This window comes from Mycena indigotica (assembly GCF_014461135.1).
Source record: "Mycena indigotica strain 171206Taipei chromosome Unknown Mind.scaff0003, whole genome shotgun sequence".
NCBI lineage: Eukaryota > Fungi > Basidiomycota > Agaricomycetes > Agaricales > Mycenaceae > Mycena > Mycena indigotica.
Window position 1 is genome coordinate 2768673 of NW_023503002.1, and position 25643 is coordinate 2794315.

A 25643-nucleotide genomic window follows, 5' to 3' on the forward strand; every position below is an offset into this window, starting at 1 on the left:
TCCACAAAAATGCCCAAGCCCGTCGTCTTCGCTCCCAAGCCTGCCATTGCTAAGCTCCCGCTTGCCGTTCGCAAAGACAGTGCGTTTACCTTCTGGTTCGCTTGTGAAACTTTGTTTATCGTTTAACTAGTTCGCGATAACTTCGATGCCAACATGGACGACTTCAAGGCCCGCATCAAGGCCAAGCTTGGGGTTGACTATACTATCAACATCAATGCCGCCGAAGTTTGGGCTTACGCGTCTGAGGGCGATACATCCGCTGGCACTTGCTTCAAAGGGCGAGTTTTTACTAGGTTTCAGTTGTCCCTGGATCTCATCGCTTCCAGATACATTGAAGGCTTCATCTCCGGTATCGAGTCCTTCATCAGCAAGTACGAGGACAACGGGAAAACCTACTTCAACGAAGCTGTAACGCAGGCCGAAATCACACTCACCGTACGTTTTTCTGCAATCTTATCGGTATCAACTGATTTTGTTGCAGGTCAACATTCTCGGCGACAAGGCAGAGACTCTGAGCGCTGATGTCAAAGACGGTGTTTACCGCATCCTCTTCCGTCACGACCGTCTGGGTTACAACCAGAGCTGGCAGGAGAGCACTATCCTTCCCGCGATCGAAGGCGTTGACCGCGAGGGATTTTCTCTGTCAGCTAAGCACTCTATCGAAGACGATTTCGAGGGCAGCATTGACGAGGTCCGCGATGAGATCAACAAAATGCTTGGTGCCGAGTTCACTCTCGACCCCAACTTCGAGGAGGTTTATGCCGCCCTCAAGGCCAGCTCTCAACAGGACTGGCAAGCCAACATCGGTCGCACTATCCTTAATTACTTCAACGGTCTCAAGTACCAGCTTGAGAGCCAGGGTGGGTTTTATCGTTACACTTATCGCTTGACTCACCAAATTTCTCTTTCAGGCTTCAAAGATGACGACATGCTCCAGGAAGGTCTCCAGGAGATGGTCGAAACCAAGACTTTCCGTGTCCGTGTCCTCCCCAAAACCAACAGCACCACCGAGACCGTCATCGAGGACGGTGTTGTTTACCTCCAGGTCTGTTATTTTAACGGTTGATTTGTCTTTTTCATGACACTGATATCCTATGCAGACTCGTCCCGACCGTTGGGGATACAACGCCAACGACATGGGCGAAGGTCTGATTAAATTGCTCTAAATAGTGTATTGGGATCTGTAGTGGAATTTGGAATAATATTTGCTTCACTCGTTTGAAAATTATTTTCCTGTTTTTTTTCTGGGTCGAGACCAGACTAGCTTTCACGTGCCGGATTGATCCCGTCCTGTCATTGTCAACTCTCTCCAAAACCTCCCTCCCTCTGCGTCGACCGCCATGGCTCTCCTCGACTTCATGTACAACCGTTCGTTCGCGTCTCGCCAGCTGGGCATAATTTTATCCTAAACATAGGTCCGAATCGGGTGTTGGAGCTCCAAAGGCAATATCAAGCTGACCCACGCCCCATCTTCCTCCGACCTGCTGGTGCGAAACAGACCCTCAGTAAGTTTGCTTTGGTTTTCAGAGTCATACTAAGTGTGTGGCTGTAGTGGTCTACGGTGCACTCTTCACGTGCGGAATGGCATCAACTTTGTATGGAATTGGGTGCCTCGTTACAGGCTACGTGCGTGTACAGTGTCTCTTTCGTAACAAATTACTGACTCTTTTCACAGGGAAAGGCCTCGCCAAAGAAAGATGAATAGAGCAACAAAAGTGCCTGAATTACAATAAACCTACTTCCCTCGTTCCGCAACCAACTTTTTGAGTTGCTCCAACTCTCTCTCCTTCTCAATGAGCTTGAGTTTCCACCTGTCCTCCTCTGCCATAATCGTTCTTCGCCCATCCTCCAGTCTCTCTGTCTCTTCTCTTTCCATCTGCTGCGTAAACTCTGGGGTCCCACCTCGACTGGCAGCAAGTCCCTCCATGTGCGCAAGATGAAATGGGATTGGCTTTCTACGACTTTTGACGAGAGGTGTTGGGGGGTTCTTCATGAGTGTGTCAAGAAATGTGTTGAATGGCTCGGTGAAAACGATTTCGTCGTATTGCCAGCTGTGGACTGAGCCGAGCTTGACGGCAACCTCAAGCGGAGGAATTTCAGGGTCGCCTGCTGCGGCCCATGGATGAAGTTTAAGATGGTGGTAGAACGAGACTGGTTTTTCACCAGCGTCCGAGACAAAAGTTATCTTGATCTGAATCTCGAATTCACCCCAGCTATGTGATAAGTTTGAGTCGTTCGAGCCGGAGATAGAAGAAGCTGTACCCGGTCTCTGTGACTTCAAATGGCGGCTTTTCTACGTCTGCGTTGGGGTGAGGATTGGTTTCAACGGAGCGTATAGGCATTTTTTACGTCGCAAGGGATTGGGGTAAGTGTCGTGAAGCTTGAAGGAAACTCTTTTGACAAAATAAGATATATCGTCTGCCCCTCCGACCATCGAGGTTGCGGCCTCCTTGTCTGGAGACGCTGCCCCCCTAACAGCCACAGTCCAGGTATGAGTGTGGTCTGGAGCTGTTGCGGCAAGCTGTTCACGCTGTCTCGGAGAAAGAACTGATGCAACATTGCCATAGATAATCGGTCGGTGGATGCTGAGATTCTGAGTTAGGATATTAGCGGAAGCGTTAAAAAATATGAGGGAGAATCCCAACTTTTACGCGTTCGCGTTGGACTGACATACCGCTTAATGAGAGAACGCGTCAAGACGCGACGAGCGAAAACAGTTGCACGTGATATGCCGCAGCGTCCTTCAAAAGGACCTCTCATCCACCACGTTCACGCCGGGTCTCCGTTTTTTTTTGGGGCGCCATGAAAACCACCACCAAACTTGCGCTCGTTCTGGTCATAGCCATCTGTTTCTTTATTGCCGAGATTGCTGGTGAGCGTGTTGCGCGGCTCATCGGCTCCTCTGACTTGCAATTGTTTGTACTCAGTGGGGTTCCGCACCAAAAGTTTGGCCCTCATCGCTGACGCGGTCAGTGTTCAAGCTAGTTTGGTGCTGATCGTTGACGCTGGAAAAGTTCCACTACTTGAATGTGCGGATTTCTCAGGCTCAGGCTTCTCATGTTTGTTCAATGTTTTGCTGGCCTGCAGGATATTGTTGCATAGTAAGCGACATTAAGCTGCTCGTTTTGAAAAGAGGAAAAAACCCTCATCATCTTTCAGTGCCATTGCGTTTATCGCTGCTTCCGTGCGGTTTCCTCCCTTCAGTTCATTTCGATTGTTCACCGTTACATCCCAGCTGCAAGACAAGGGCCACGATACTGTTGGCTTCACATACGCATTTCACCGGGCAGAGCTTGTTGGCGCATTTTTCAATGGCGTATTTCTCCTTGCGCTGGCTCTCAGCATCCTCCTGCAATCGGTCGAGCGGTTCATCAACATCGAACCAGTTAAAACGCCTGTATTGATTATGATTGTGGGCTGCGTTGGCCTCTTTCTTAACATCGTGAGTGTGCTTGTGGTTCATGACCATGGTGGACATAGTCACGGCCCGCAATCGAGTCCGGCGGAAGGTCATGGCTACTCGCATGGGTCAGAAGTCGTCACCGTCAATGCTCTGGCAGATGTCCATATTCGGGATGGTGTTCACGCTCAGCATCACCATACGCTGTTTCCGCCCGCCGTGTTGCCAAACAAGAATCTTGGTCTCTTTGCTGTACTCATCCATCTCTTTGGAGACGCCGTCAACAGTTGGTCTTATACTTGCTATTCTGTGAACACAGTGCTCATTCACAGTTCAGATGTTGGCGTTATCATTTCAGGAGTGCTCATTTGGCAGTTACATTCGCCACATCGATTCTACGCCGACCCTGCTGTCTCGTTGGGAATAAGTTTGATCATTTTTGCCAGCGCTATCCCAATGAGTGAGTGTTGCTAATAGTGACGAATCGCAGAGCTCAATGTTTTTGCCAGCATTAAGAGCAGGAAGGATCCTCTTAGAAGCTGCCCCTGTTGAGCTGGATCTTGACAAGGTGCAGGAGGACCTCCTTGCGGTAATTTTGTTAGCTCAATTCCCGAGCCTTGACTGACGGCCCCCAAGCACGAACGCGTATTGGCAGTCCACGACCTCCATGTCTGGATGCTGTCCCAGAAGTAATTCTAATCCAATCTCTTGTGTCATTGCTAAACTACTGACAGACTCACCCTTGCCTCGTTGCACGTTTGTGTACCGTATGGCACATCTCTCGAAGAATGGGAACAAACAGAACGCTCCCTCCAACACTGTTTCTCTGCTTACGGTGTCAACCACGTTACGATGTCTCCAGAAGTCCAGCATGGTGATTCGCCTACCACTTCTGGAGACGATAAGATGATGTGTAAGGGCTCGCAGGAGGGCAGTTGTGCAGTAGGTTCTGCATTAAAGAAGAGGGTGGTGGCAGATAGCGCATAATAAATATGTGTAAGTAGATTATATAATAGTGTATTTTATATGTAAGCGTGGGGGGTGAAGTTGAAGCATGACTAGTTCATTTCGCAGATAGCTCGACGGCGTTCTTGAACGCTCCCAGCAGAGCAGATAATTGAAGCTTTTCGCTGGCACCGGTAGACAAGCGGTATCTACCATCGTTCACGTGAACAAGATGAGTGATTGGGGGGGGGAAACGCACTCGGTTGTGGCAAGATAGTCGACGAGGTAAATTCGTGCGTGTGGCTTGAGCTCGATAGTTTCAACGTATTCGAAAGCGCCTTGAATAAGGTCTTGTAATGCCAACCCGCGTTCGGTCTTCATTTTCGTTATCACTAAGGCGAATAATGAGCAAGATGGGACATCGGTGTGGTAGGTTACCGCGGACAGGAGTAAGCGGTCGTGAATTCGTCTGAAAGCATCGAGTTGCAGATAACTTCAATGTCCTTGGGATGTGGATTGCCAGTGCAGTTATATATTTCGGTTTCACTGGTAAGGTCGTACGCAGCATGACAGGCTTGGAGGACGTTGAGTGCGCGGCGCATGTCGCCGCGCGAAAGTTTCAGGAGGGCCTCTTTCCCATCCTGAGTAAGTTTAACACTATATCGAGTCAATGAAAGCCCAAAGAGAGAAGACAAAATATATACCCTTCTGCTGCTATTACCCCATCCAGTCTCTTCTCGACTTCTACTATGGGCAGTGGGGAGAAGCGGAAACGGGTACAGCGACTTTGGATAGCGGGGGCAATTTTGTTGACATAGTTGCAGATGATGCAGAAGCGCACGTTCTTGGTGTACTGCTCGATAACACGGCGGAGAGCAGCCTGGGCTTGCTGGGTCATCATATCCGCCTCGTCGAGAATGATAAGTTTGTAGCCCTTGGCGAAGAGTGTCCTTGTTTCGGCGAATTGTTTTATTTGTTCGCGGACGACGTCGATTCCTCGGTCATCTGACGCGTTAAGCTCAAGAATTTGCTTCTTGTAGTTGGCCGCTCCGTATATTCGACGTGCCACGGCTAGGATAGTTGATGTTTTACCTGTTCCCGGAGGTCCATAGAATAAGAGGTGAGGAAGACGATTCTTTTCGATGAATTTGTCAACTAGGATGTGTGAATAAGGAGAAGAGGATGGTGAGGCCAAACGCGCGCACTAGTCGAGACAATGTCTTTGTGGGAGACAACATCCTCAAGAGTGACGGGGCGATACTTTTCTACCCTGTAGAACGCATTGAATCAAGATTCGACGCGTTATTTCGCGTACCATGGAAGGGTTTCATCAACTTCAATGGCTTTTCCCTTGCCCTTCGCGGCGGACGAAATCGCGTCGGTCATTTCTGTGTCGGACATGGTCAAGCGCGTTGGTCACGCGTCACTGATTATATCAATACAGATCAATACACGTGTCTATAACTGCTAAGTCACAGTAATCTTGGTCAGCAGGAAACTTTTGTCGACGACTCCACCGTTGATTTCGTTGGACAGACTGAAGAGTCCGCGATGCAGATCTTCGTAAAAACGTACGTTGACCCACTAGCTTCTCAAGATCTTTTTTGAACACCAGACAGCCTTACGGGTAAAACCATCACTCTCGAGGTCGAGTCTTCGGACACGATCGACAATGTCAAGGCCAAAATCCAGGATAAGGAGGGGTATTCGGCTTTTTACAACCATTTGGCGTACCATTGACAACGCCTCAAGCATCCCCCCCGACCAGCAACGTCTCATTTTTGCTGGAAAGCAGCTTGAGGATGGCCGCACTCTTAGCGACTACAACATCCAGAAGGAGTCGACCTTGCACCTTGTGTTGAGACTCCGTGGTGGTGCCAAGAAGCGTAAGAAAAAGACCTACAACGTCAGTCGTCGCCACTATCCTATCTGCCTTAGCTCGCTGACTCTTTTCCCAGACCCCCAAAAAGATCAAGCACAAGCGCAAGAAGGTCAAGATGTCCATCCTGAACTACTACAAGGTGGACTCGGACGGCAAGATCAAGCGTCTTCGTCGTGAATGCCCGACTGCCGAGTGCGGTGCTGGTATCTTCGTATGTCGATCCTTTGACCTTGTTATCGCTCTCACTGACACTTGTGAACCTCTAGATGGCGTTCCACCAAGACCGTCAATACTGCGGCAAGTGTGGCCTTACGTACACCTTCGCTGCTGGCTCGAAGCCTCCAACTGCATGAGCGCTGAATAGTCCGCCGTTGTATGTCGGTCCATGTACTTAGGTTCACCACATGATTACGCTGCTTTCCACAAATTCATTTAGCCACTGCGAATACGTTTTTGCCACGATTAACATAACTCGCAAAGGACAATCGCGAGTCCATATCATCTATTGAGCTACAGGGCTGCTTAGCTGTTGACCATATGAAGTAACAACTCACCGTTTCTGCATCTCTGCTGCCCATGATATCTCCTTCAGTTGCGGTGCGTTTAGTGATGCGCCAACTGTGCCCACGACAAGAGCAAACAACGCTTCCAGTATTATCTGCCGGCAAGTTAGTGCAGGGCCACAGTTTCACCACCGTTCCCTACATCGAATGGCAAAGAACCCTCCGGTCGGCCAACAGCTTTCAAGTGAGAGAGGTCTGACAAACTTGAGCGAGACTTCGCATTCAGGAAGTAACAGTTTCACGTTCATATGTGGAAAACGCCGCTGGACTTCTCGTTCAGTCATTACCCGAGAAGTGACTGCCTTTACTCGCCATGGAAGACCGCGATAGTCGCAAGAGCGAGTAGTAACGCTCCGAGCATGTTGTCGTTGAGAGAGGTAAGTTTCTGTGAGCCACGTGCTCGCAGCTCGCTTCTCTCCACCGACCATGGCATTTCCCATTCCCGACCACCTTCCACGACGACCAAACCCAAAGGATGTGTCGTCTGAGATACTTCTGAAGATCGACAAGGCGACAAACCAAACACTCTCTGCCGAACTTGCGGCTTCGTGGCTCACGGAATTGGATGGGACAATTCAAAACACTAAAGTGTGTCAGTTTGCGACCCTCTTCAGGCCTAATTCTTACCAAAATATGCTCAGCAACAAATCCACCACCGGATACATCGCGACTTGCCTTTATTTGAGCAGCAATTCGAGACCTCTAAGTCCGTTCAGACGCGTTTACAAGCATTATCCACCAATGTGGAGAATCTGGACCGCACCTTGTCTGACCCTGAGGTCCGTCCTCCTTTCCTCCCTCATATTCATTTTCAAGCTCAATGTTCACACTCTAGGCTGGCATAATACCTGCATTAGTGAGGTCACTCACGGCGCATGCAGTTCTTGCACAACAAGCAACCAACGCAGCCGTTCAGCACGAAGCAGTCCTCTACCTCCTTCGATGCCGGAAATCTTTCACCGGTGTTCTATCACTGGTTCAGCTGGGAAAGCTGCCAGAGGCTGTTGTTGCTTGTGACGAGTTTGAACAAGAGCATTTACAGTTTGTGCCTCCTCATCTCAGTCAAACAAGTGTGTTCGCCGACTTGAAGGTGGGTTTTGTGGTCCTGCTCCTTTCGAACCGATTCATGTACCCGTACAGCGCAAATTTCAAGCAGCCAAGTCCAAGACGGAAGAGCAGTTGAGCGAGGCGTATTCCCGGAGCATCGTAATCTTGGCGCAAACTCTCACTGTCCTTCGTTCTGTTGTTGGTGTGTATGCTACAATGCATGCAGTACTCGTTCACTCACAACTTTGTTAGTTCGACAGTCGGACAATGTTCTCTCCCTTTCCGATGTTCTGTCTTCACTTACCCCGACCGCCCGTGCGAACCACCTGACGATTTTACGACGTGACATGGTAGCCTATTATGTTGACCAACTTCTACTGCAACCGGCGACTCTATCATCTTCATCGGAACACGATGAACAACGACTGACAGTCATTCCTTCACCTCCCAATACAAATAACCCAATCGAGCGACTCGAAAACGTTTCTTTGGCACTCAAATTCTTGTCCAAACACTTCACGGCCTATTTGCCCCTGTCAGATAAAGCCTCGGTGTCACGAGCACTTTGCAAGCCTATTGGATCGAGCATACTCTCAAACTTACTCATTCCATCTCTCCCTGTCGCATTTCACGGCCTCCCTGCATTTCTTCAACTTGCGGAGCGTGCAGTGGCTTTCGAAGGAGAGTGCATTGTTCAATTGCTCGGTGGTGATGAGCACGACCGACCAATCAAAATATGGATAGACAACCTAAGCGGGCATTATGAGCGTCGAAGGAGAATGCTTATCCTAGACAACGCACGACTTGTTGTGTTGGCCCCAGAGGTAGTGGGAGATCATGGCAAGTTTGTCGTTGAGGTCGATCCGTTCTTGCAGGAGAAGAAGGCAGCACTGCCGGATATCATTCCTGTGCAAAAGGAGATGATCGGATTTGAACAGAAGGAGGATGTTGACGAGTGGGGCTTTGATGAGGGTACAGGGAACGGCGATGGTGATGATGGTTGGGGCTTTGACGACGATTCTGCGCCAGAGCCAATACCGCAATCGGAACCTCGGGAAATGGTTGTTTCTGGAGATGATGATAATTGGGGCTTCGATGACGAGCCTGTGGGTCCGCCAGATCCCAATGGCGACAAAGATGATGGAGAAGATGCATGGGGTTGGAACGACGAAGAATCATCGGGCGACACTGCCTGGGAGGACGACCCTTGGAATGAAACAACGGAGAAGTCAATCGACGACCCACCATCTCCGCCCAAATCAGCAGCAACAACATTGGCGTCTCCTGTCCCTGCTAGAAAGGCCACTCGTCTAGAGAAACTCGCCAATAAAGGCAAGAAGCATCTTAATGGTAGCTCTCCTCTCGCGTCGCCTACTCCCCCCATCACTGTCAACCCAAATCCAGTACCCGAAAGCCTGAAGCCTCCTGTGAAACGGCCTCCGGAACTGACTTCGCCGCTTGTGGCAGTTGCCCCAAAGGAATCCTACCTGGTCACTCATCGAACAAAGCAAATCGTTGCTATAGTCAAGGAAGTTCTGGCGGAGGGGCAACATTTCACTGTCTCTCGCATGATTCCCATTCGACATGGCAGCGGTTCGGAACCAGGGGCACTGATACTACAGTCTGCCGCCTCTGTGGTTGACCTTTATCGGGCTCTCTACCCAGTTCAGTTTTCCGGCCGGCTGAAGACGGTGGTGGATGCACCGATGCAGCTGTCCAATGACTGCATGTATCTTAGTGAGGAAATTCGAAGATTAGAGAGGACCCTGGTTGGTCCCCCAAATGTCAAAGAAAAGCTCGTAGATTGTGGAGATCGATTGAAGGTGTGGGGGGACAGTTGGTTCCAGGACACAATTGTTCGTATGCCTTTTCTTCTAGTCGCCTTCTTAGTGAACAAGCTACAGGACCAACATCGAGCTTCGATTGACGAAACGATCGCTAAGGGTGCCGAAGGATTTACCTTCCTCGCTGACCAAGACCGATATGATGACTGTGAAGCAGCAATTGGGCGAGCGGTGCAAGAAATCAAGCGGTTATCCCAGCGATGGAAAGGCATCCTGACCAAAACCAAGTATTACACTGCGGTTGGACTGGTCACCGATGCGGCCCTCTCGCGGTTATTGGAAGACGTTTTAGCGTTACCCGATATCACAGAAGTCGAGTCACATCGACTGCATGAGATTTTCCGGATGCTGAGTGGATTAGAAGCATTATTCATCGAGGATGCTAACCAGGTTCATTGCCAGCTTCTGTCATTTTTCTTTCACTGACTGTTTTCGAATAGCAGCCCTTTGCCGCCGATTACGTTCCATCTTGGTTCAAGTTCTCGTATCTTACGGAACTTATGGTGTGTCATCTCCCCGTTGTCTTGACTAGAATAATGAACCCGCCCTTAGGATGCATCTATGGTCGATATCGTGGACTTGTTCGAAAGTGGTGCATTAAGGGACTTTGAAGTGGATGAGTTGGTGAGGCTGGTTCGAGCGTTGTTTGCAGACAATGCCCTACGGACGAATACTATAAACAAGCTTACGGGCGGGCATGGACGAATGTAAACTATGGTATCCAGCTGCTTTCTGATCTACGCTGTCACTTCACCGATTCAGTGCTCATCACACCGCAGAGCGTTCGATAATTCCACGAAGCGCACATGTTCTCAGTGGTTTCTGCTGACCAACGATAGGCTCGTGAGGAGAAACGGTGGAATTCGCGCCGTTGAATTGGGCAAGTGACAATGCGTTTGCTGACTAATCAAGGTATAAAATGTGGGAGCCGGACCGATACGTGAGCAAACCAATGTCTCGCACTTATAACAACGTTATCGTCTTTGGCCCCACTGGTACAGTCGGCGGTCTGGTTGCTCTCGAGGCTCATCAGCGTGGGGCCAAAGTGTGGCTCGCAATGCGGGATACCTCCAAGCCCATTGACGGAATCACTTCAACTGTCGAGCAGGCGGGCAACTTTGTCCGCGTCCAGGCTGACCTCAGCGACCCGGCCTCGGTGTCAAGCGCAATCACCCAGTCTGGGGCCACAGCGGCGTACCTCTACCTTGTCCACACCCCCGATTTTGCTCGGGCAACTCTCCGGGCCATGCGTGATGCGGGCGTGGAATATATCGTCTTCCTCTCCAGCTATACCATCAGACTGGAGGGCGTCCCTCTGCGAGAAATCAAGCCTGACAGAGGGATTGCGTACGCTAATGCACAGGCAGAGATCAACATCGAAGAGGCGGGGTTTCCGTATTTCACAACACTGCGACCCGCGCGGTTTGCAAGTAACTACCGCAAGTTTTGGTTTGACGGGGCGAAAGCGCTGCACGTGTTCCCTGACTCTGTCATGGACAATATAGCACCGGAAGATATTGGCGCGGTGGGGGGAGCAGTCCTCGTCAATCGTCCCTCAGAGGAAAAAGAGACCATTTATTTATATGGCCCCGAGCTGCGCACTGCGAAGGAGAGCTGGGAGGTCATCAAGAACATAACTGGCCGGGAGATCGACATCGCACCCTTGACCGCACAACACTACACGCAAGTTTTGTTGACCAAGGGTTTACCAAATGCAGCCATCCAATATTTGTTGGCCTTGGATCGGGTGAACGTGGGTTTCCCGCAGCAGGAGTATCAGGACGCCGTGGGAAATGTCGAAAAGTATGCGGGACGACAGCCAACCAAGTTCTCAGACTATATCCAGGCGCACAAGGCAGAGTGGCTGGCGTGAAAAAACAGTTGATTACATGTCGACTATTACCTTGGTAGTACTGGGTAATTCTACTTGTCTAACGGTCTAAATCTATGCTCTAGTAGGTTCAAACTCTATATGCCCAGCAGCGAGGCAGGCTTCCACCTCCGTCCAAATATCCGCATGCTCTTCGTCCGCTCCTTCCACTTCTACAAGAGAAGGAAAGACTGAAATAAGGTAACTTGCCATCCTGGCCGGGTCAGGGGGTGTTGGAGAAGATATCAGGATGCGTGTGAGGGAACCAGGGGAATGAACAGCCTGGGGAATAGACTGGACGTCCATCGGTAGCGAGAGCGTCTTCAAACCAGGGATGTTTTTGGCAATTGCGGGTAGACAGGCGCCAGTCGTTCGTGGCAAGCACTCACGTGGGAGACACTCAAATGAGAGAACGCTACCAAAGTCGAGATGAAGCAGCTCTGGCCAGCATCGCAGAGCTGCGAGTTCGATGATATCTTCATCGTCTAGGTCTGCAGGATGGGCTGTGTCTATAACAAGTTTTTGGAGGTGTTTAAACCGTGAAAGTTGCCGCAAGCTCGCTATTGTGATGCGCGGCCGATTAAGGGTGGATTTCGTGTTGGTATCTGCGTCTAAGGGTATGATTTCTAGGTGTTCTATGTTGTCTAAACCGTCTTCTATTATCATTTCGTGTAGCGTTTGAGTACTGCTGTCCCCAATGGACGAGAAAATTCCCGTCCAGTCGGCGGAGTCACTCGCTTCTAGGTGGAGAGTGTGGAGATGGGCCGACTGCGTCAAAGTCATGAAAGTTCGTAAGAATTCTCCGCTAGCAGAGATACGGAGGTGCTGGAGGGAGTGGAAAGACTCATCGCTCGCCCACATAGAGTGATCAAGGGGATCGGGCAGGTGTCCCGCGTAAATATTGAGTTCGTTAAGTCGGGAGAAAGTCGAAATAGCCATCAGGGTTTCTACCGTAAGAAATGGGCCAGTTTTCAATATGAGGGAGCGAAGTTGGGACATCTGTGAGATGCACAAGTTTAAACGCGGGTCGACTATTCCTCTCAGTCGCAGACGTTCCAAATAGGGGGCGACATGGGCGAGAACGGTAAACTGATCTCCATCGAGGGTGTGCAGTCGTTTGAAGCCGAAATCGACATCCAACTGCCGAAGATTAGATGAGAAACTGAGGGCGGCAGGAAGCGATTGGGAGTCCAACGAGGCTAGACGTGTTGAAACTAATCGACTGAGGGCTTTTGGCGGAATCACGGATAGAAGGTGTGGGTGAATGTTTAATGTTTGCCGCTGGGTTATATTTTTTTACACGTCGAGCGTAGGAATGGAAGACGGCGAGATCAGGAGAAACATCGGACTGAATATTCTGCGATAGTGTTAATGAGTTGTTGGTAGATATGCTGAAAGCGCACATATTTTCCGTCCACAAAGACGAGGCCAGGAATGAGAGCGAGCAGAGGCACCAGAGAGCGCAAATTGGACCAGAGAATATCAAGCGCTGGCTCTTTCCACGAGCGACAAGTTCTCGCAACGTTAGGCAGCCATTCCGTAGGACAGACCTCCAATATCTGTCGTAGGAGGTCGTCCAGTAACAGAACTTGGTGCATGCACTTGGGCTGCTGACCGTGAAGATGAAAGGCAAAAAAGTTGGGCACAGCCACAATCGCATCTTTCCTAAAACTCGTCCACGATGGTACGCCTGTAGATTTCGAAAGTGGCTTGGACCTAATGGTTATCAGAGGCCCATTCTACTCCAAGGTCGGTGTGGTGATGCTCAAGCAACTGGTCACTCAACTACCTAGGACACGAACGGTCCCTGACCCAAATAAAATTCAACGCTGAAGGCGACCTGCTGTTTTCGTGCTCGAAAGACCACGTTATCAATGTCTGGTATTCGCACAACGGAGAGAGGCTAGGGACATACGAGGGCAACAATGGGACTGTTTGGACCGTCGATGTTGACCGTGAATCTCGTTCACTCTTTTTTTTTCGGCTCCGCTCATTTTGACTCTAGATGAAACGCGGTTTCTCGTCTCCGGGTCGGCGGATAACACTCTTCGACTGTGGAGTGTAGCAACTGGGAAGTGTCTGTACACCTGGGAGTTCCCGACAGCGGTGAAGCGGGTTGCTTTCAACGAAGATGCGACCCAGGTGGTATGCATAACCGAGCAGCGGATGGGCTTCCAGTGTGCAATCCGCGTCTTTGACATCAACAGACGAGAGGGCGAGGAGTCTAATCGTGCGTCATCCAATCTCTTGAAAACGTTCTTGTCTCACAACTTTCTTAGAATCGGAAGAGCCACGACACTTTTTCAACCCGATTGGCAGCAAAGCGACAGTCTGCGCGTTCACTCTCCTCCCGAATGTCATTATAACAGGCCACGAATCGGGCAAGGTTGCCCTTTTCAACGTCAAGACGGGTGAAGAGATCAACAACAACGAGCGGGCGCATAGCGACGTTGTGACCGATCTCCAACTCAGCAAAGACCGCACCTACTGTGTCACAAGCAGCAAAGACAAGGCAGCACGGATACACGACATCAAGACCCTCCTAGTCGTCAAAACATTTACAACGGAAACGCCGCTCAACAGTGCTGCCCTTGCTCCCAATCGTCCCTATGTAGGTGGATTCTCAATAGTCTTCGTCTAAACTGGATCGCTTTTCAGGTTCTCCTCGGAGGTGGTCAAGAAGCCATGAATGTCACCACAACATCTTTGCGCCAGGGCAAATTCGAAACGCGTTTCTGGCACAAGGTCTACGAAGAGGAAGTTGGTCGCGTTAAAGGCCACTTTGGTCCCATAAATACGTTAGTCATAACTGATTTTGCTCTTTTCCTGGCTAAAAAAGAGTTGGATAGGATTGCGATTCACCCTGCGGGGACATCTTATGCTTCTGGGGGAGAGGATGGATTTGTGCGAGTACACCATTTTGATGATTCTTATTTCAATGCCCAGCCATACGGAGCTGTGGAAATCGAAGACTAGTTTGAAATGCTATTTGTTCGTGCTATGCTACAACAGTTAGAAAAAAGAAATGCAAGAAAGCTCTACTCCTCCATATGTTCAGCCGCGTCTAGTAGTAGTTTCGGCTCTCGTAGATTGTAGATTTCGCCGTCCATCGTGTCATTCGTGCAGTATCGCCAGATATGGACCACCTTGGTCTGTCCGAAACGGACCAAACGACCAACAGCCTGGGTCATGCAAGCGTCGTATTGCTCCTGCGACTGGGCAAGAAGCGGGGAAAGGAAGATGGCGTGGTTGGCGGATGTCAAGTTGGCTCCGCTCGCACTCTCATCCATCAAGTTCAACAGCAGCACCCTTTCGGCACTGTTGTGCTGGAAGCTCTCCAGGGCTTTGCTCTTTGCAGACGCCGATCCCTTGATCTCAAGGTACTTGACTTTGTGATCTTTCAGAGCAGCTGCGACCTTCTTCATCAGATCGGGGAATTGAACAAAGACGAGAACACGGTCGTCTTTCGGGAGTTGGTTTCTGTTTCATCGTTAGCGGCTGCTTGGAGTATAATAAAACACTGCTCACTTGATGAGGTCGATTACCACCTCCAGTTTCTTGCCGTAGTGCTTTCCGCGACCGTCTCGCTCCTCGTCGTCTATGCCAAGAGTGTCACCTTTGACGATGTTGAGAATCCGTGCAGCAGAACTGCACTTCCCCGAGGCAGCATAAACACACTCCTCTTTCTCTGCACAGTCACGGACACATGTCGAGCATCCCATGTGACCGCAGGATGACAACACAGAAATGTCGCTGATGTCAAGTCTTTCCCGGCCACAGGCAGGACAAGAGACCTTGATTGGTATATCGCGCTGCTTCTGAAGGTCACGAACTGCGGTGAAGAATCGCAGAGAGCGAACGCGGCCGACAAGCTCCTTGCTCAGTCGTCGTATTTCGTGCGTGGCCTCTCGATGCTCCCATATCGCGTCCTTGACTTTGCCAGTGAGAGTCACCTCTTTTCCGCTCCTTTTCGACTTCATCGTTTTCGCATCTGTCTGGTCGATGACTTCAAGAATGATTTTTGTGGCATCCGCGTCTTGAACCCCTTCTTCCCTCGATGCACGCACCCAGACGCTGAAATGAGACTCCTCGGGCACATGGCCGAGCGCTATTTCGCGTTTGACCCCAGCTTTGACCGCTCGAAGGAGTTCCGCCTTGCAAGCCTCGAGTTGTTTCTCGCGTTCCTTGACGATGACGTCACATGCTTTCATGGCATTCTCATTTTCTGCGTCGAGTTCAAAATGGGAGCAGCGCTTGAGCAGAGCTTCCTCGGCCGTCCTGAAATGGATTTGAAAAGCTTGTCTGTGGTAGCGGTTGAGCACTTACTTGCTCTCGCCCAAAGACAACGCTAGTCGCTTCTCGCGATCGCTCTCCGTTTTTCGACCCCTCTTGATTGTCATATCCAAGGCTCGCAGGTGATGCTCCAGTTCGAGATATATCGCCCTCTCAGCGGCAGGAAGAACAATCTCAGTGACCGTAGTCTTGAAGGGGATCTCATCGATTTCTGGCACATTCTGCGAGAGGTAAGGCAAAAGAAACGTGAGCAGTGGATTTTTTTGCATACCTGGCGCACAAATTGATCCAAAAACCTCTGCCCCAGAGTGTGGCGATTTGCATGCCATTCCAAACTGTGAACTTCCCGGAACGAGTGAAATTTCTCTGCATCTTTACGAAACTTTGAGTTATCATCGACAAGGCAAGAACGTACTCACCAGTTTGCTCTCGTCGCCGTTTCTTGACTTCGACTGACTGACCCTCCCCATCGTCATCGACACCAAGATGCAAACCGAGGAAAGCAGAGATAGTCTTTAGAGCGGCAAAATCATGGACCGGAGGAGTGCCCGAGAGTACCCAGTGTCGCTCGGATGTGAGATTGGTGATTAGAGGATGTACTCGACCGTCAAGGTAAGTGTATTCGTCGACAACCATGCGAGCGAAATGGAACATCTCGAGCGGTGGTGCCTTCATTTGCCTCCAGTCTTTCTTGACCGCGTTGCTTCCGAGTTTCCATGGATCGCTGTTCAAACGACTCTTTCTCTTCTCCTTTGCTGCCCCAACCGCATCCTCATCATCAGACCCTGCCTTACGCTTAGCTTTCTTCTTCTTGCCTTTCGGCTCCTCGTCTTCAGATTCATCATCAGCAGACTCCCTGGCAGAGGGTGTCGAGGCAACAGAAGACTTGCGCGATTTTGCGGTGACTTTTTTTGTGGGTGCCTTGCGTTTGCTGCCAGTTTTGATTGCGGGAGAATCACTGTCTTCACTCTCTTGATCCGACGAAGCGGCGATCGACGAAGTCTCATCTTCATCGTTATAGTCATCCTCTGACGGTGTTTCTTCGGCTGAGTAGTCATCGTCGTCAGTTCCCGATTTTTTCTTGCCTTTCCCGTTCTTTTTGGAGGCCGCTTTCGATTTTGCCGCCGCCTTTCCCTTGGCTTTCTTTGGCTTTGGCTTTTCGTCTTCATCATCGGATAAGACGATTATTGTCCTTTTAGCAGCGGCTCGTCTAGGCGCACGTGACACTTCTTCCTCGTCATCAACATCCATGGCATCTCCATCGTAAAGTTGCATGTTCTGGCCAAGTTTGTGACCGGGCAAAAGTGGAACGACGACTGATACCTGGCTGGACGAACGCGAAGATGAAGCGGAAGGGGATGCTGCGGGTGTCGTCCGCTTTTGGGCAGCCTGTTCTTTGCCCTTCTTCTCAGCTGCCAACCTCTCTTGAGCATCACGATAAGCTTGACCTTTCAATCGTTTTGTCACGACACGAGCCGCAGCTTCGGCTTCAGCAGCAGCTATGGTAATTGAGACCAGAGTTTAGGTTCAAACCAGGAGACTGCTCACCTTGCTCGCCTCGCTTCATCTCCTCCAGAACTGCAGCTGACCCTTCATCTTGAAGACGATCGGTCTGTGATTTCAGCGCCTCCGATATTTCCTTGAGACGGGCATTGAAATGTCTGCCTGCAGAAGCAGGCAGGGTCCCGTTGCCTGCCAAAAGCTCCAAATTGTCGGTGTACGCTTGTGACTTCGACAAAGTTGACGCTATGACGACAATGTCGGCCTCTTGGAAATCCTGGATAGTAAGCGGATTCAGGTGAGTAACAGTCGGGATTACTAGGACCTCGAAACGGTTGGCCGTAAACTTCTTGGCCTCAGACTGCCATTGTTTCGTGAGATGTGGCGGAACAACCACGAGTGTTGCTTTGGTGAGGATTTTCCCTGGTATCCGTCCCATTTCTTCAAACTCAGCTTCAACCTCATCAGCAGTACAGTCAATCAAACCAAGGGTAGTCGCAGTTTTTCCGTAACCAACAGCGTCAGCCAGAACACCTCCACGGACCCGAACAGGACGCTGAGCACGACCTTCGGCGCGCCATCCTAACGACGGCAAAATGGCTTCCGAAATTTCCTCTTCGATAAACGGGGCTACATCAATCGCTTCTTGCTGGACCATCCATGACAGCGATCGGCGCTGTTCCTTTCGAAGCTTGACCTTGAAGCTAGGAGGCTGACGATGTTCCACGTCCTGCTTGTTACTTTTGATCTGGAACTTGGGCAGATTTTGTGTGATGGCAGGTGTGAAATTCGTGTTGAGTCGCCAGGAAACAGTCGCAGGCTCTGTCCGGTTGAGTGTAGGCAGCCGCGAGAACGCTCGGTGTACGAGAGTAGGTGCATTGAAACCGACTTTCACCGTTCCGACACCGTCACCGCCAAGTTTGAGCTGCGTAACAAAAGGGCTAGGGCGAATCTTCAAACGACGCTCGTATTCGCCGGCTTGATGAGGCTCCTCCAACGCAATCATTTTCTTTTTGGAAGATACCCACTGGATTTCGGGAGGTGTTGGAGCACAACGTTTACAGTTCTCCTCATCGTGTGGAAGCTCAATATTTTGCCAGGACCCATCGAAGCTGTTGCTGATGTGGCGGACACGTTCTAGCAACCAAGCCAGCGATCGGAAAATCGATCGCTCGTGAACTTTGTCCACTTCTCCCCACGAGTCACGAGGCCATTCAGGGCCAGCTTGGTCTCCGAGAGGAACACTACACATTAAGACTGCAGCGGCGCTCCCGCACGAGTCTTTGGAGCAATCGAGCACCATGTTCCGCTCAGGAACGCCGTATTGGGCTCCCTTTGCATGAGATGGCTAGGGACGAGTTAAAACAAGTAAAGTCGGAAAGGACATGAAAACTAACAGACAAGGACATCTGGGCTACCGATTTCCAGACAGGAACACGACATTTGACGCTCTTCTCCGTTGTGCTGTTTGATTGTCTCCATTTGGAGTCGAGGACAGCAACGATGGGCCGCGATTCTCCATATTCATAGCGCCGACGACTGATAGAGAACACAAAACAATCGTCGTCGTCACTTGTTCGTTGTGGATGAAGGAGGAGGAATAGGGGAGGAAGGTTTGCTTCTTCTGTTGTGGCCTCTTTCTTGTGTAAAGCACCATTGGCAGTTCCGCATTTATCGAGCAGCGTATACACACCCGAAATGTCGCGGTCGAATTTGTCGAGATCTTCGTCAGAAACAGAGACTTTGAGTTGCGACATGACCTTCTTGTCCTTATAATCATCACCCGTCAACCCGAGTCGCATCTCCCAAGATGGAACAGGTTCTCCTGCCCCCTGGATAGAGACAGAGACAGCGTTTGTCTTTGGAAGCGCAAGCTCCCAGGAGCCCGAAAGTAAGGAGTCGGTGCATCGAAGCCGACCAACGGGAGACTTGAGAATATGCCTAATCTCGGCTTTGGCGGGGGCACTGGGGTCAGCTTTGGCATAGAGACGCCATTCAGGTTGTTGAGGATGCAGATGTAGCTCGAGAAGTGCCTGAGGGGACTCATAACTTGCGATCCAAATGTCTTGTCGTTTGGGTTCGACGAAACGCAGTTCGGCTTGAGGAATTCGAAGAACAGCATCCCGCCAAGGAGACCATAGCTTCTGAGCGATACTCTCGCCATCAGCGAGGGCATCCAGGAGCTCTTCAGAGAGGCCACCAAAGTTCAGAGTCATGGGCAATGTTGATTTTATCTGGTCGGCGAATTCCGAAGGAGCAAGACGAGGGTTCGTGTTGGTGTCAATCTCAACGGGGTTGTGCTCGGGACGACCACCACATTTGGTGCAAGAGGACGCGCCACAGTCCTGACAACGTGAAAGCTTCCTGGTCGTGATATCAGTACGACCTTCGCAATCGCAAAGGCGGGAGCTCTGGTTGGCGTTGGCGATTAGGTCAGACAGTGGAATAGTGCTCGTGACCGCAAGATCAAGGGGTTTGGTGACCAGCTCATCTTCGCCCACGACATGATCTTCGAGCGTATCCTTCGCGATATCAACGTCCATTGCAGTAGTTTCTGTTTCGGCCATTCCTCGCTTGCTCTCGTAGCTTCGGTCATCTTTCCCATTCTTGAGCAGACGCATGCCGGTGGTGAGGGCAGCGAGGATGCATGCGCCAACAACGGTGGTCGACATAGCGTTGCCTGCCAGATCCGCAAGCTGGTCCTCTGTTTCACGCGTCAAGAGAAGCTTGTCAATGGGGAGTCCTTGCATAGCCAAGGCCTCCAGTCCCACCATAGGTCCCCCACGGTTCGTAATGAATGGAATCATCGATGGCGTAAGACATGGGCAAATCCCCAATTTATTGGCGCCAACCGTACGGTCAACGTTCTGGGAAAGGTTCCAGACTTGGCTGCGCAGAGTTAGCGTTGGGAGCGAAAGACGGGATGAAATAACACTTGCGTTTTGTACGAAGGGTCAATCCCCTTCTTGGCTGACCGCAAAGTGAGGATGTCCATCAAGTCCCAAACGCGTTCCACTTGGCCGACACCCCAATCTGACCAGCTGTAGTCAGGTAGACTACAGGATCCTCCTTCAAATCGATTCAGTGGACATCAATACATATTCCAGTTGAATACCAACCTTCGTCCCAATTGGTCAATGGCCTCTTTTTTCCCAACTCTTCTTCCGCACGAGAACGCTCATGACGACGCTCGCAACGATTCCAATCTGTTCGTCCAGTTCGACGATCAGCTGAGTTGTAGCTCTCTTTCGCGAGCTTCTGTCGAGCAACATGAATACGTGGATCATCAGATGGCAGCAAAAATGCATCGAGCGAGGAGGAGGCCGGTCGCTTGAGGTCGCTGGAAACAATCTTGAGCCACTGGTCGGGAATGTCCGACCGCTTAGCATCAACCGCTACGAGATAAACGCGCGTGCGAGTGTGCGCGATATAATAGAACTTGGTGTCGAAACGCGCAGACGTGGCACTGTAGTCGATTTTCTCAAACTCCGCAACAACCTTCGGCCACGGAGCTGAGCAAACATTTTCGAGAATGACTATCGGGGGACGATGCAGTTTTACCCAGCCCAGCATCCCACGAAAAGTTTGTCCTGACTCTCCTTTCGCTTCAATGTCTTGCTTCTGGTTATTGAGATTTGAGTAGTCGACACAAGAGGTACCGGCCACAAGGATGTCAACGTCGCCTGGGACAGGGACGAGAGCGCCGTAAGCTGTGTGCCTAAATGAGAGTTAGAGACAATACAACCTTGGGAAGTTCTAACGCACGCTTCAGCATTTCCTAATTCGCAGACATCGCGAAACAATATAGGAGGACGGAAATTGCGCTCGATATAAGCCTGCTTGAATGGCTCAATCTCGCAGGAAAAGACGTGCTCGACGTCAAACTTGATATTATGCTGGTCGAAGATGGATTTTTGGATGAGTTCCAGTGCCAGGAGAGGGGACTCGGTCCCAGAACACATGGTAGCGACACGAAGTTTGCGGCCTTGGATGTGTTCGGCCACTTTCTTGATTTTGGGTATACGACTGACGAGGTCGTCGAATATGGCGGAAATGTCGTGAATTGGGGGAAGGTCAGACTCGTCTGGCGCGACAATCTTGGATTCGCCTTTTTCAGGCTTCGACGATGTTGCAGGCGCGTCGTTGTCGTCCGACTCTGACGCGTCGTGGTCTACCCCGTTTCCGCCTTCAAAGTCGGCGTCATCTCCTTTTGAGGGCTTGGTCTTCTTGAAAAAAGACTTGATGCCCTGCTGACCCGCAGGCTTCGACGTTTTCTCTTTTCCCTTCGCCATGGTGTGAGGAGAAAGAGGTTGCGCGTGTGGTCACACAAGTCACGCCGACATGATTGTCCCACGGTCAGGTTCGCTGAGGTTCGCTGCCCACTCAAGCTCACCTCATGTCGCTGCATTGGCAGAGACGCATAAAGCGAATATTTGGCAGCGATGCTCTGGACTGGGTCGACAGAAGCTATCTTACTGACTGGATAGTTGTTGCTGCATTCTGGGGCCTCTCAGAGCTTGCGGGTCGAATCACTGTTTTCGAAAGAGACTTTTATCCCACAGACCCTATCATCAACCACCCACACAAGAAGAACCAGTTGAGGGTTCCCAGGTCCCTCTTGACATGTCATCTCTAATCCGTGACAGGATTAGCGGCAGCTCAAATCATCTCATTGCTCTTCTTGTTCCTGGTGCGGCCGTACTTGCAACAAGCCTTTACCAGCTTTCATTTGTTTCTCTACATCACGGACTTTTGGCACTACTTGCTGCACGAGGAATGACCCGTCTGTTCACAAACATACTCAAAAACAAGTAATAAGCATTATTTTTCTAGCTAAACGTCTCACACTTTTCAGAGTCGGTCGGTCAGCATTTCTCAACCACAAATTGCAAGCCTAGCATACTCAATGCTACCCAGATAGACTAAGACCGGATTTCCTCTCGCGGTGCAAATGGGACACCGAAAAACTCAAATGCACAGGGTATTTCGATCCTTTCGAATGTGATTGTTCTCCTGATCATCTCAGAAAAGCGGACAACATACTGGACGGTAGACGATCTTTCCCAAGTGGCCATTCTAGTGCTGCGTTTGCTGGAATGACATTTCTCGCGTTCTGGCTTGCGGGACAAACAGCCGCCTGGTGTTTTCAAGCCCAATTACCAGCCGCGTCGCTTCGATCAAGCCGTCTTGCACGATTCTGTTTCACACTGCTGCCAATTTGGTGGGCTATATATGTTGGTGTAACCAGAGTCGAAGATTATGTGTGTTTTCTCTCTCTCTTCCTGTTACTACGCTTACCTTGATTTTGTAGCGGCATCATAAAGAAGACGTTATCGTTGGCGGTCTTATGGGAATTATATGCGCCAGCATCTCCTACTTGGCTTTCTGGCCGTCCCCATTTTCTGAGAGTAGCTTTCAACCTTACACTTACGGTCAGCCGAGGACGCTCAGCTCCAGCGATACGGTCCTATATTCTCAATCTGATTCCCGTCGACGAACAGAGGCTGACTTTGAGCTGTCCCGCCTGGAAGAATCCGACCTCGATGTGTAAACAGAAAATAGGAGATACATATATAGAGTACACGGAGACAAACTGGTCACTAATCACGTACAAAAACCCACTTTTCGCCCACTCGTTGCATTTTTCCACCTGAAGTTGACCCAGCTTCTCTGGACGAAGGCAGGTCGTCATCGTCTCATCATCACCACCGCCAAGTACGATAGCATCAGTCCCGGAATTGTCATGCCACGTTCCTCCAGGATGACCTGCGTAGCCTCCGCCACTTCGGCCTCTTGAGAAGCTCCCTCTGCCCCGACCTCTAAATCCCTGTTGTTGATGACCCCCCCAATTGCCATGTTGCTGCTGCTGGTAAGTTTGTATGGGCGCTGTTGTTGTTGTTGTTGTTGCGGTTGCGGTTGCGGTTGCGGTTGTGCTTGCTGTTGTCCAGTCGCCACGGTCATCGTCCCACCAGACATGACATATTGCATTAACTGCTCCATCGTCGGTGCTGTCCCGAAAGACGCTTGCCACATCTTGCCCAATGCTTCCCACGAAGCCGGTGATGTAAAATCAAATGTGGAGGCATCGAAGCTGGACAAATTGGCTGCCACGTTGTCCTCCAAAGTCTGACCAGAAGTAGGTTGGGGGGCATCATTTGCCACAACAGGGAGCGGTGAAGATGCATTCACATCTACCGATGACATTTGACTCTGGTAGTTACTCGCGGACGGTGGGGCTGGTGCCTTTACACTGCTCGTCACCTGATGTGGTTGACTATGTGCTGCTGCTGGTTTTTCGTCGACAATATCATCTGGCGGCTCTGGCGAAGGCGAAGCTTGCCTTATCTCTCTCCCAAATTCGTCCAGTCCTGCTTGAGGTGGCTGTACTACCCTTGGTCGTGGATCAGCCAGTGTTGATGGCCGTCTTGGACTATATGGTCGTGCATTGCGTCGTTCTCCTCCCCGAGGGGGCGGACTTTTTGAGCGACTTCGTCGTTGTCTTCTGTCGTCATCTCTGTTATCCTTATTGAACCGATCACGGTTATCCCAGCTGCGGCCTTCTCCTCGTCCACGACCCCGAAACCCGCCTCGATAATTCCCCCGTCCATCATGCGGATTATTATTGTTATTACTGCGTTGTTGTTGGTATTCGGAACGTGGGTCGTGTCTCCTCCCGTAGAAGTTATGGTCTTGGGCAGGCGAATGGGGAGGTGAATGGGGAGAGAAGGCAGGTTGAGGAGGAGGAGTATTGTTGAGATTGGCTGTAAGCTGCTGGAGCAACGCAAGCTGAGGCGCAGCGGCAGTTGCACTTGGTATTGCTTGTCTAAATACACGTTAAAATAAAATAGTCGAGTTTAGTATTGGTCTTACGAACCCCACATTAGTTTGGATCGCATTATTCGCAGCAGCTTGCGTTAGCAATGCTAATAAGGTCGCTTGAGGATCCAAAACTGGAGGTGGTGGTGCTAATGTTGCAGCCGGGGTTTGTGGTAGGGGAGCGGCAACGGCAACGGCGGCGGCACGCGGGTCGAGCGTGACCTTTACTTGATTATCTACGAAACAAACCCAGAGGTTGATTCAGTTACTGGACTTAAAGCCACGGGACGCAGAAAGCAGGATGGATTATCGGAATACTTAGCGAATACATCTCGCAACAGATATGCACCTTTTTCTGTAGTCACATCCTTCAGTCGCGCTAGGATTGGTGACGGAAATGTAGATCCCTTGACCCAGATATCGAGTACTTTTTTCGTCTTTTCCTATCAGAAGGAGATCGAAACGTTAGGACTGCTATCGAATACGGACTGCCATGGAAACCTAGGGTGTTACGAACCTTGCCTTCAGAGGTTGCTGTTGATATCATGTCTTGGAATAAACCCTCCAGAACACCTTCCAACTTGAGGAGAAAAGTGGCAGAGTTTCCAGGTTGAGAGTTTATGTCGCCAGTAATACCTTGCTTCGTGACTTGACTGCGAGCTGCGCGAGCCAGAGCGTCAAAAACATAGAGGCTGGAGATTTTGGCAGACGGAGTGAGGGATTTGTGGGTGCGGTACAGGATTGAAACCAGTTGAGTGTCGTCCTTGAGTTGAGTTGAGTTGGAAATGAGGAAAAGTAAAAACCTGCGACGCACTGCCATCGATTTCATCGCAATGTCAGTTAGGTTGTTCATTTTTGACGCCGACAATCGTTTTGCATTGACGACCTCTTTGAGAGAGGCTTCGAACTCCTGAAAAAGTATGAACCAGTAAGAGTGTGGTCTAGCAATAACGTACAGCCAAGTGGGACATTGTCCAAGGGCTGAGAATCGTGCGTGGTCGTACAGAGAAGAGTGTTTTGACGTGTGACAGCCGTTGGTCCGCGCAGACGAAGGATGTCGGTGGCCTCACGACGTGCAAAAGCAACGCTTGCTGCAGCCATAGGCTTGTCTGCGCTTACTATATGGGCAGTCCACTTCCAACAAGAACAACAGCATCAGGTCAATTCACGTCAACAGTTTGCTTGGTTGGAGTCTCACATCTATTCTAGACTATGTACCAAGGAGTATTGCGAGACGATGAGCGACGAAGGAAAAAGATGGAACAACGAGAGCAAGAGCTGAGAGAGTCGCAGAGAAAACGGGAGATCTACGAGAAAGTACAACGGGTAGAGTCAAGTGAGGAAACAGGAACTTTTCTTTTGTGCTTTCTGAGCGAAGGCCGCAGATGACGAGCTGAAGACTCCTTGAAATGGTGCTGAGCCCGGTTACTACGTCGTCTATACGCGCCCAAACGCCGTGGAGGGGGTTATATAGGTCAGGAAC

The 25643-nt window shown here is 50.5% G+C and overlaps 12 protein-coding genes across 12 annotated transcripts; 7 read left to right on the top strand and 5 right to left on the bottom strand.

The window, feature by feature from the left end:
- Positions 1-9: 9 nt before the first annotated feature.
- Positions 10-1166, top strand: MIND_00361700 (uncharacterized protein; the record flags this gene model as incomplete). Its single annotated transcript, XM_037360459.1, has 5 exons — positions 10-79; positions 131-435; positions 482-860; positions 912-1045; positions 1101-1166. The coding sequence occupies 5 exons, from the start codon at positions 10-12 to the stop codon at positions 1164-1166; spliced, it is 954 nt and encodes a 317-aa protein (XP_037223344.1).
- A 569-nt stretch (positions 1167-1735) lies between these two features.
- On the bottom strand, positions 1736-2672 carry MIND_00361800 (Yeats family protein; the record flags this gene model as incomplete). Its single annotated transcript, XM_037360460.1, has 4 exons — positions 1736-2213; positions 2263-2299; positions 2350-2593; positions 2646-2672. 4 exons carry the CDS (start codon positions 2670-2672, stop codon positions 1736-1738), a joined length of 786 nt encoding a protein of 261 aa, XP_037223345.1.
- A 70-nt stretch (positions 2673-2742) lies between these two features.
- On the top strand, positions 2743-4387 carry MIND_00361900 (uncharacterized protein; the record flags this gene model as incomplete). The annotated part of the gene is made up of 9 exons (XM_037360461.1): positions 2743-2872; positions 2928-2968; positions 3015-3029; positions 3088-3101; positions 3160-3686; positions 3738-3860; positions 3910-3989; positions 4037-4089; positions 4135-4387. Exons 1-9 carry the CDS (start codon positions 2803-2805, stop codon positions 4385-4387), a joined length of 1176 nt encoding a protein of 391 aa, XP_037223346.1. The 5' UTR covers positions 2743-2802.
- Positions 4388-4463: 76 nt separating this feature from the next.
- On the bottom strand, positions 4464-5746 carry MIND_00362000 (AAA domain-containing protein; the record flags this gene model as incomplete). The annotated part of the gene is made up of 6 exons (XM_037360462.1): positions 4464-4554; positions 4605-4737; positions 4791-5002; positions 5050-5500; positions 5551-5615; positions 5661-5746. The coding sequence occupies 6 exons, from the start codon at positions 5744-5746 to the stop codon at positions 4464-4466; spliced, it is 1038 nt and encodes a 345-aa protein (XP_037223347.1).
- Positions 5747-5839: 93 nt separating this feature from the next.
- On the top strand, positions 5840-6580 carry MIND_00362100 (Ubiquitin/40s ribosomal protein S27a fusion; the record flags this gene model as incomplete). Its single annotated transcript, XM_037360463.1, has 5 exons — positions 5840-5916; positions 5965-6048; positions 6098-6251; positions 6304-6438; positions 6494-6580. Exons 1-5 carry the CDS (start codon positions 5897-5899, stop codon positions 6578-6580), a joined length of 480 nt encoding a protein of 159 aa, XP_037223348.1. The 5' UTR covers positions 5840-5896.
- Positions 6581-6655: 75 nt separating this feature from the next.
- On the bottom strand, positions 6656-7223 carry MIND_00362200 (uncharacterized protein; the record flags this gene model as incomplete). The annotated part of the gene is made up of 5 exons (XM_037360464.1): positions 6656-6737; positions 6782-6885; positions 6933-6985; positions 7033-7053; positions 7103-7223. 5 exons carry the CDS (start codon positions 7221-7223, stop codon positions 6656-6658), a joined length of 381 nt encoding a protein of 126 aa, XP_037223349.1.
- Positions 7217-11554, top strand: MIND_00362300 (Dsl1-C domain-containing protein; the record flags this gene model as incomplete). The annotated part of the gene is made up of 10 exons (XM_037360465.1): positions 7217-7378; positions 7432-7569; positions 7626-7880; positions 7931-8039; positions 8090-9693; positions 9742-10071; positions 10122-10184; positions 10234-10305; positions 10521-10537; positions 10594-11554. 10 exons carry the CDS (start codon positions 7217-7219, stop codon positions 11552-11554), a joined length of 3711 nt encoding a protein of 1236 aa, XP_037223350.1.
- A 1678-nt stretch (positions 11555-13232) lies between these two features.
- Positions 13233-14527, top strand: MIND_00362400 (Eukaryotic translation initiation factor 3 subunit I; the record flags this gene model as incomplete). Its single annotated transcript, XM_037360466.1, has 7 exons — positions 13233-13235; positions 13282-13300; positions 13345-13506; positions 13557-13781; positions 13831-14162; positions 14210-14349; positions 14401-14527. The coding sequence occupies 7 exons, from the start codon at positions 13233-13235 to the stop codon at positions 14525-14527; spliced, it is 1008 nt and encodes a 335-aa protein (XP_037223351.1).
- Positions 14528-14589: 62 nt separating this feature from the next.
- On the bottom strand, positions 14590-21642 carry MIND_00362500 (Helicase C-terminal domain-containing protein; the record flags this gene model as incomplete). Its single annotated transcript, XM_037360467.1, has 10 exons — positions 21110-21642; positions 20464-21062; positions 20278-20413; positions 18742-20233; positions 17393-18692; positions 16264-17343; positions 16116-16216; positions 15878-16065; positions 15080-15829; positions 14590-15031 (listed from the first exon to the last, which is right to left on the bottom strand). Exons 1-10 carry the CDS (start codon positions 21634-21636, stop codon positions 14590-14592), a joined length of 6615 nt encoding a protein of 2204 aa, XP_037223352.1. The 5' UTR covers positions 21637-21642.
- Positions 21643-21722: 80 nt separating this feature from the next.
- Positions 21723-22895, top strand: MIND_00362600 (Lipid phosphate phosphatase 1; the record flags this gene model as incomplete). The annotated part of the gene is made up of 6 exons (XM_037360468.1): positions 21723-21940; positions 21991-22155; positions 22200-22208; positions 22266-22325; positions 22371-22605; positions 22656-22895. Exons 1-6 carry the CDS (start codon positions 21741-21743, stop codon positions 22893-22895), a joined length of 909 nt encoding a protein of 302 aa, XP_037223353.1. The 5' UTR covers positions 21723-21740.
- A 137-nt stretch (positions 22896-23032) lies between these two features.
- On the bottom strand, positions 23033-25164 carry MIND_00362700 (CID domain-containing protein; the record flags this gene model as incomplete). The annotated part of the gene is made up of 6 exons (XM_037360469.1): positions 25117-25164; positions 24975-25070; positions 24678-24923; positions 24510-24603; positions 24219-24396; positions 23033-24167 (listed from the first exon to the last, which is right to left on the bottom strand). The coding sequence occupies exons 1-6, from the start codon at positions 25129-25131 to the stop codon at positions 23033-23035; spliced, it is 1764 nt and encodes a 587-aa protein (XP_037223354.1). The 5' UTR covers positions 25132-25164.
- A 50-nt stretch (positions 25165-25214) lies between these two features.
- Positions 25215-25549, top strand: MIND_00362800 (uncharacterized protein; the record flags this gene model as incomplete). The annotated part of the gene is made up of 2 exons (XM_037360470.1): positions 25215-25319; positions 25370-25549. 2 exons carry the CDS (start codon positions 25215-25217, stop codon positions 25547-25549), a joined length of 285 nt encoding a protein of 94 aa, XP_037223355.1.
- Between the last annotated feature and the right edge of the window lie 94 nt (positions 25550-25643).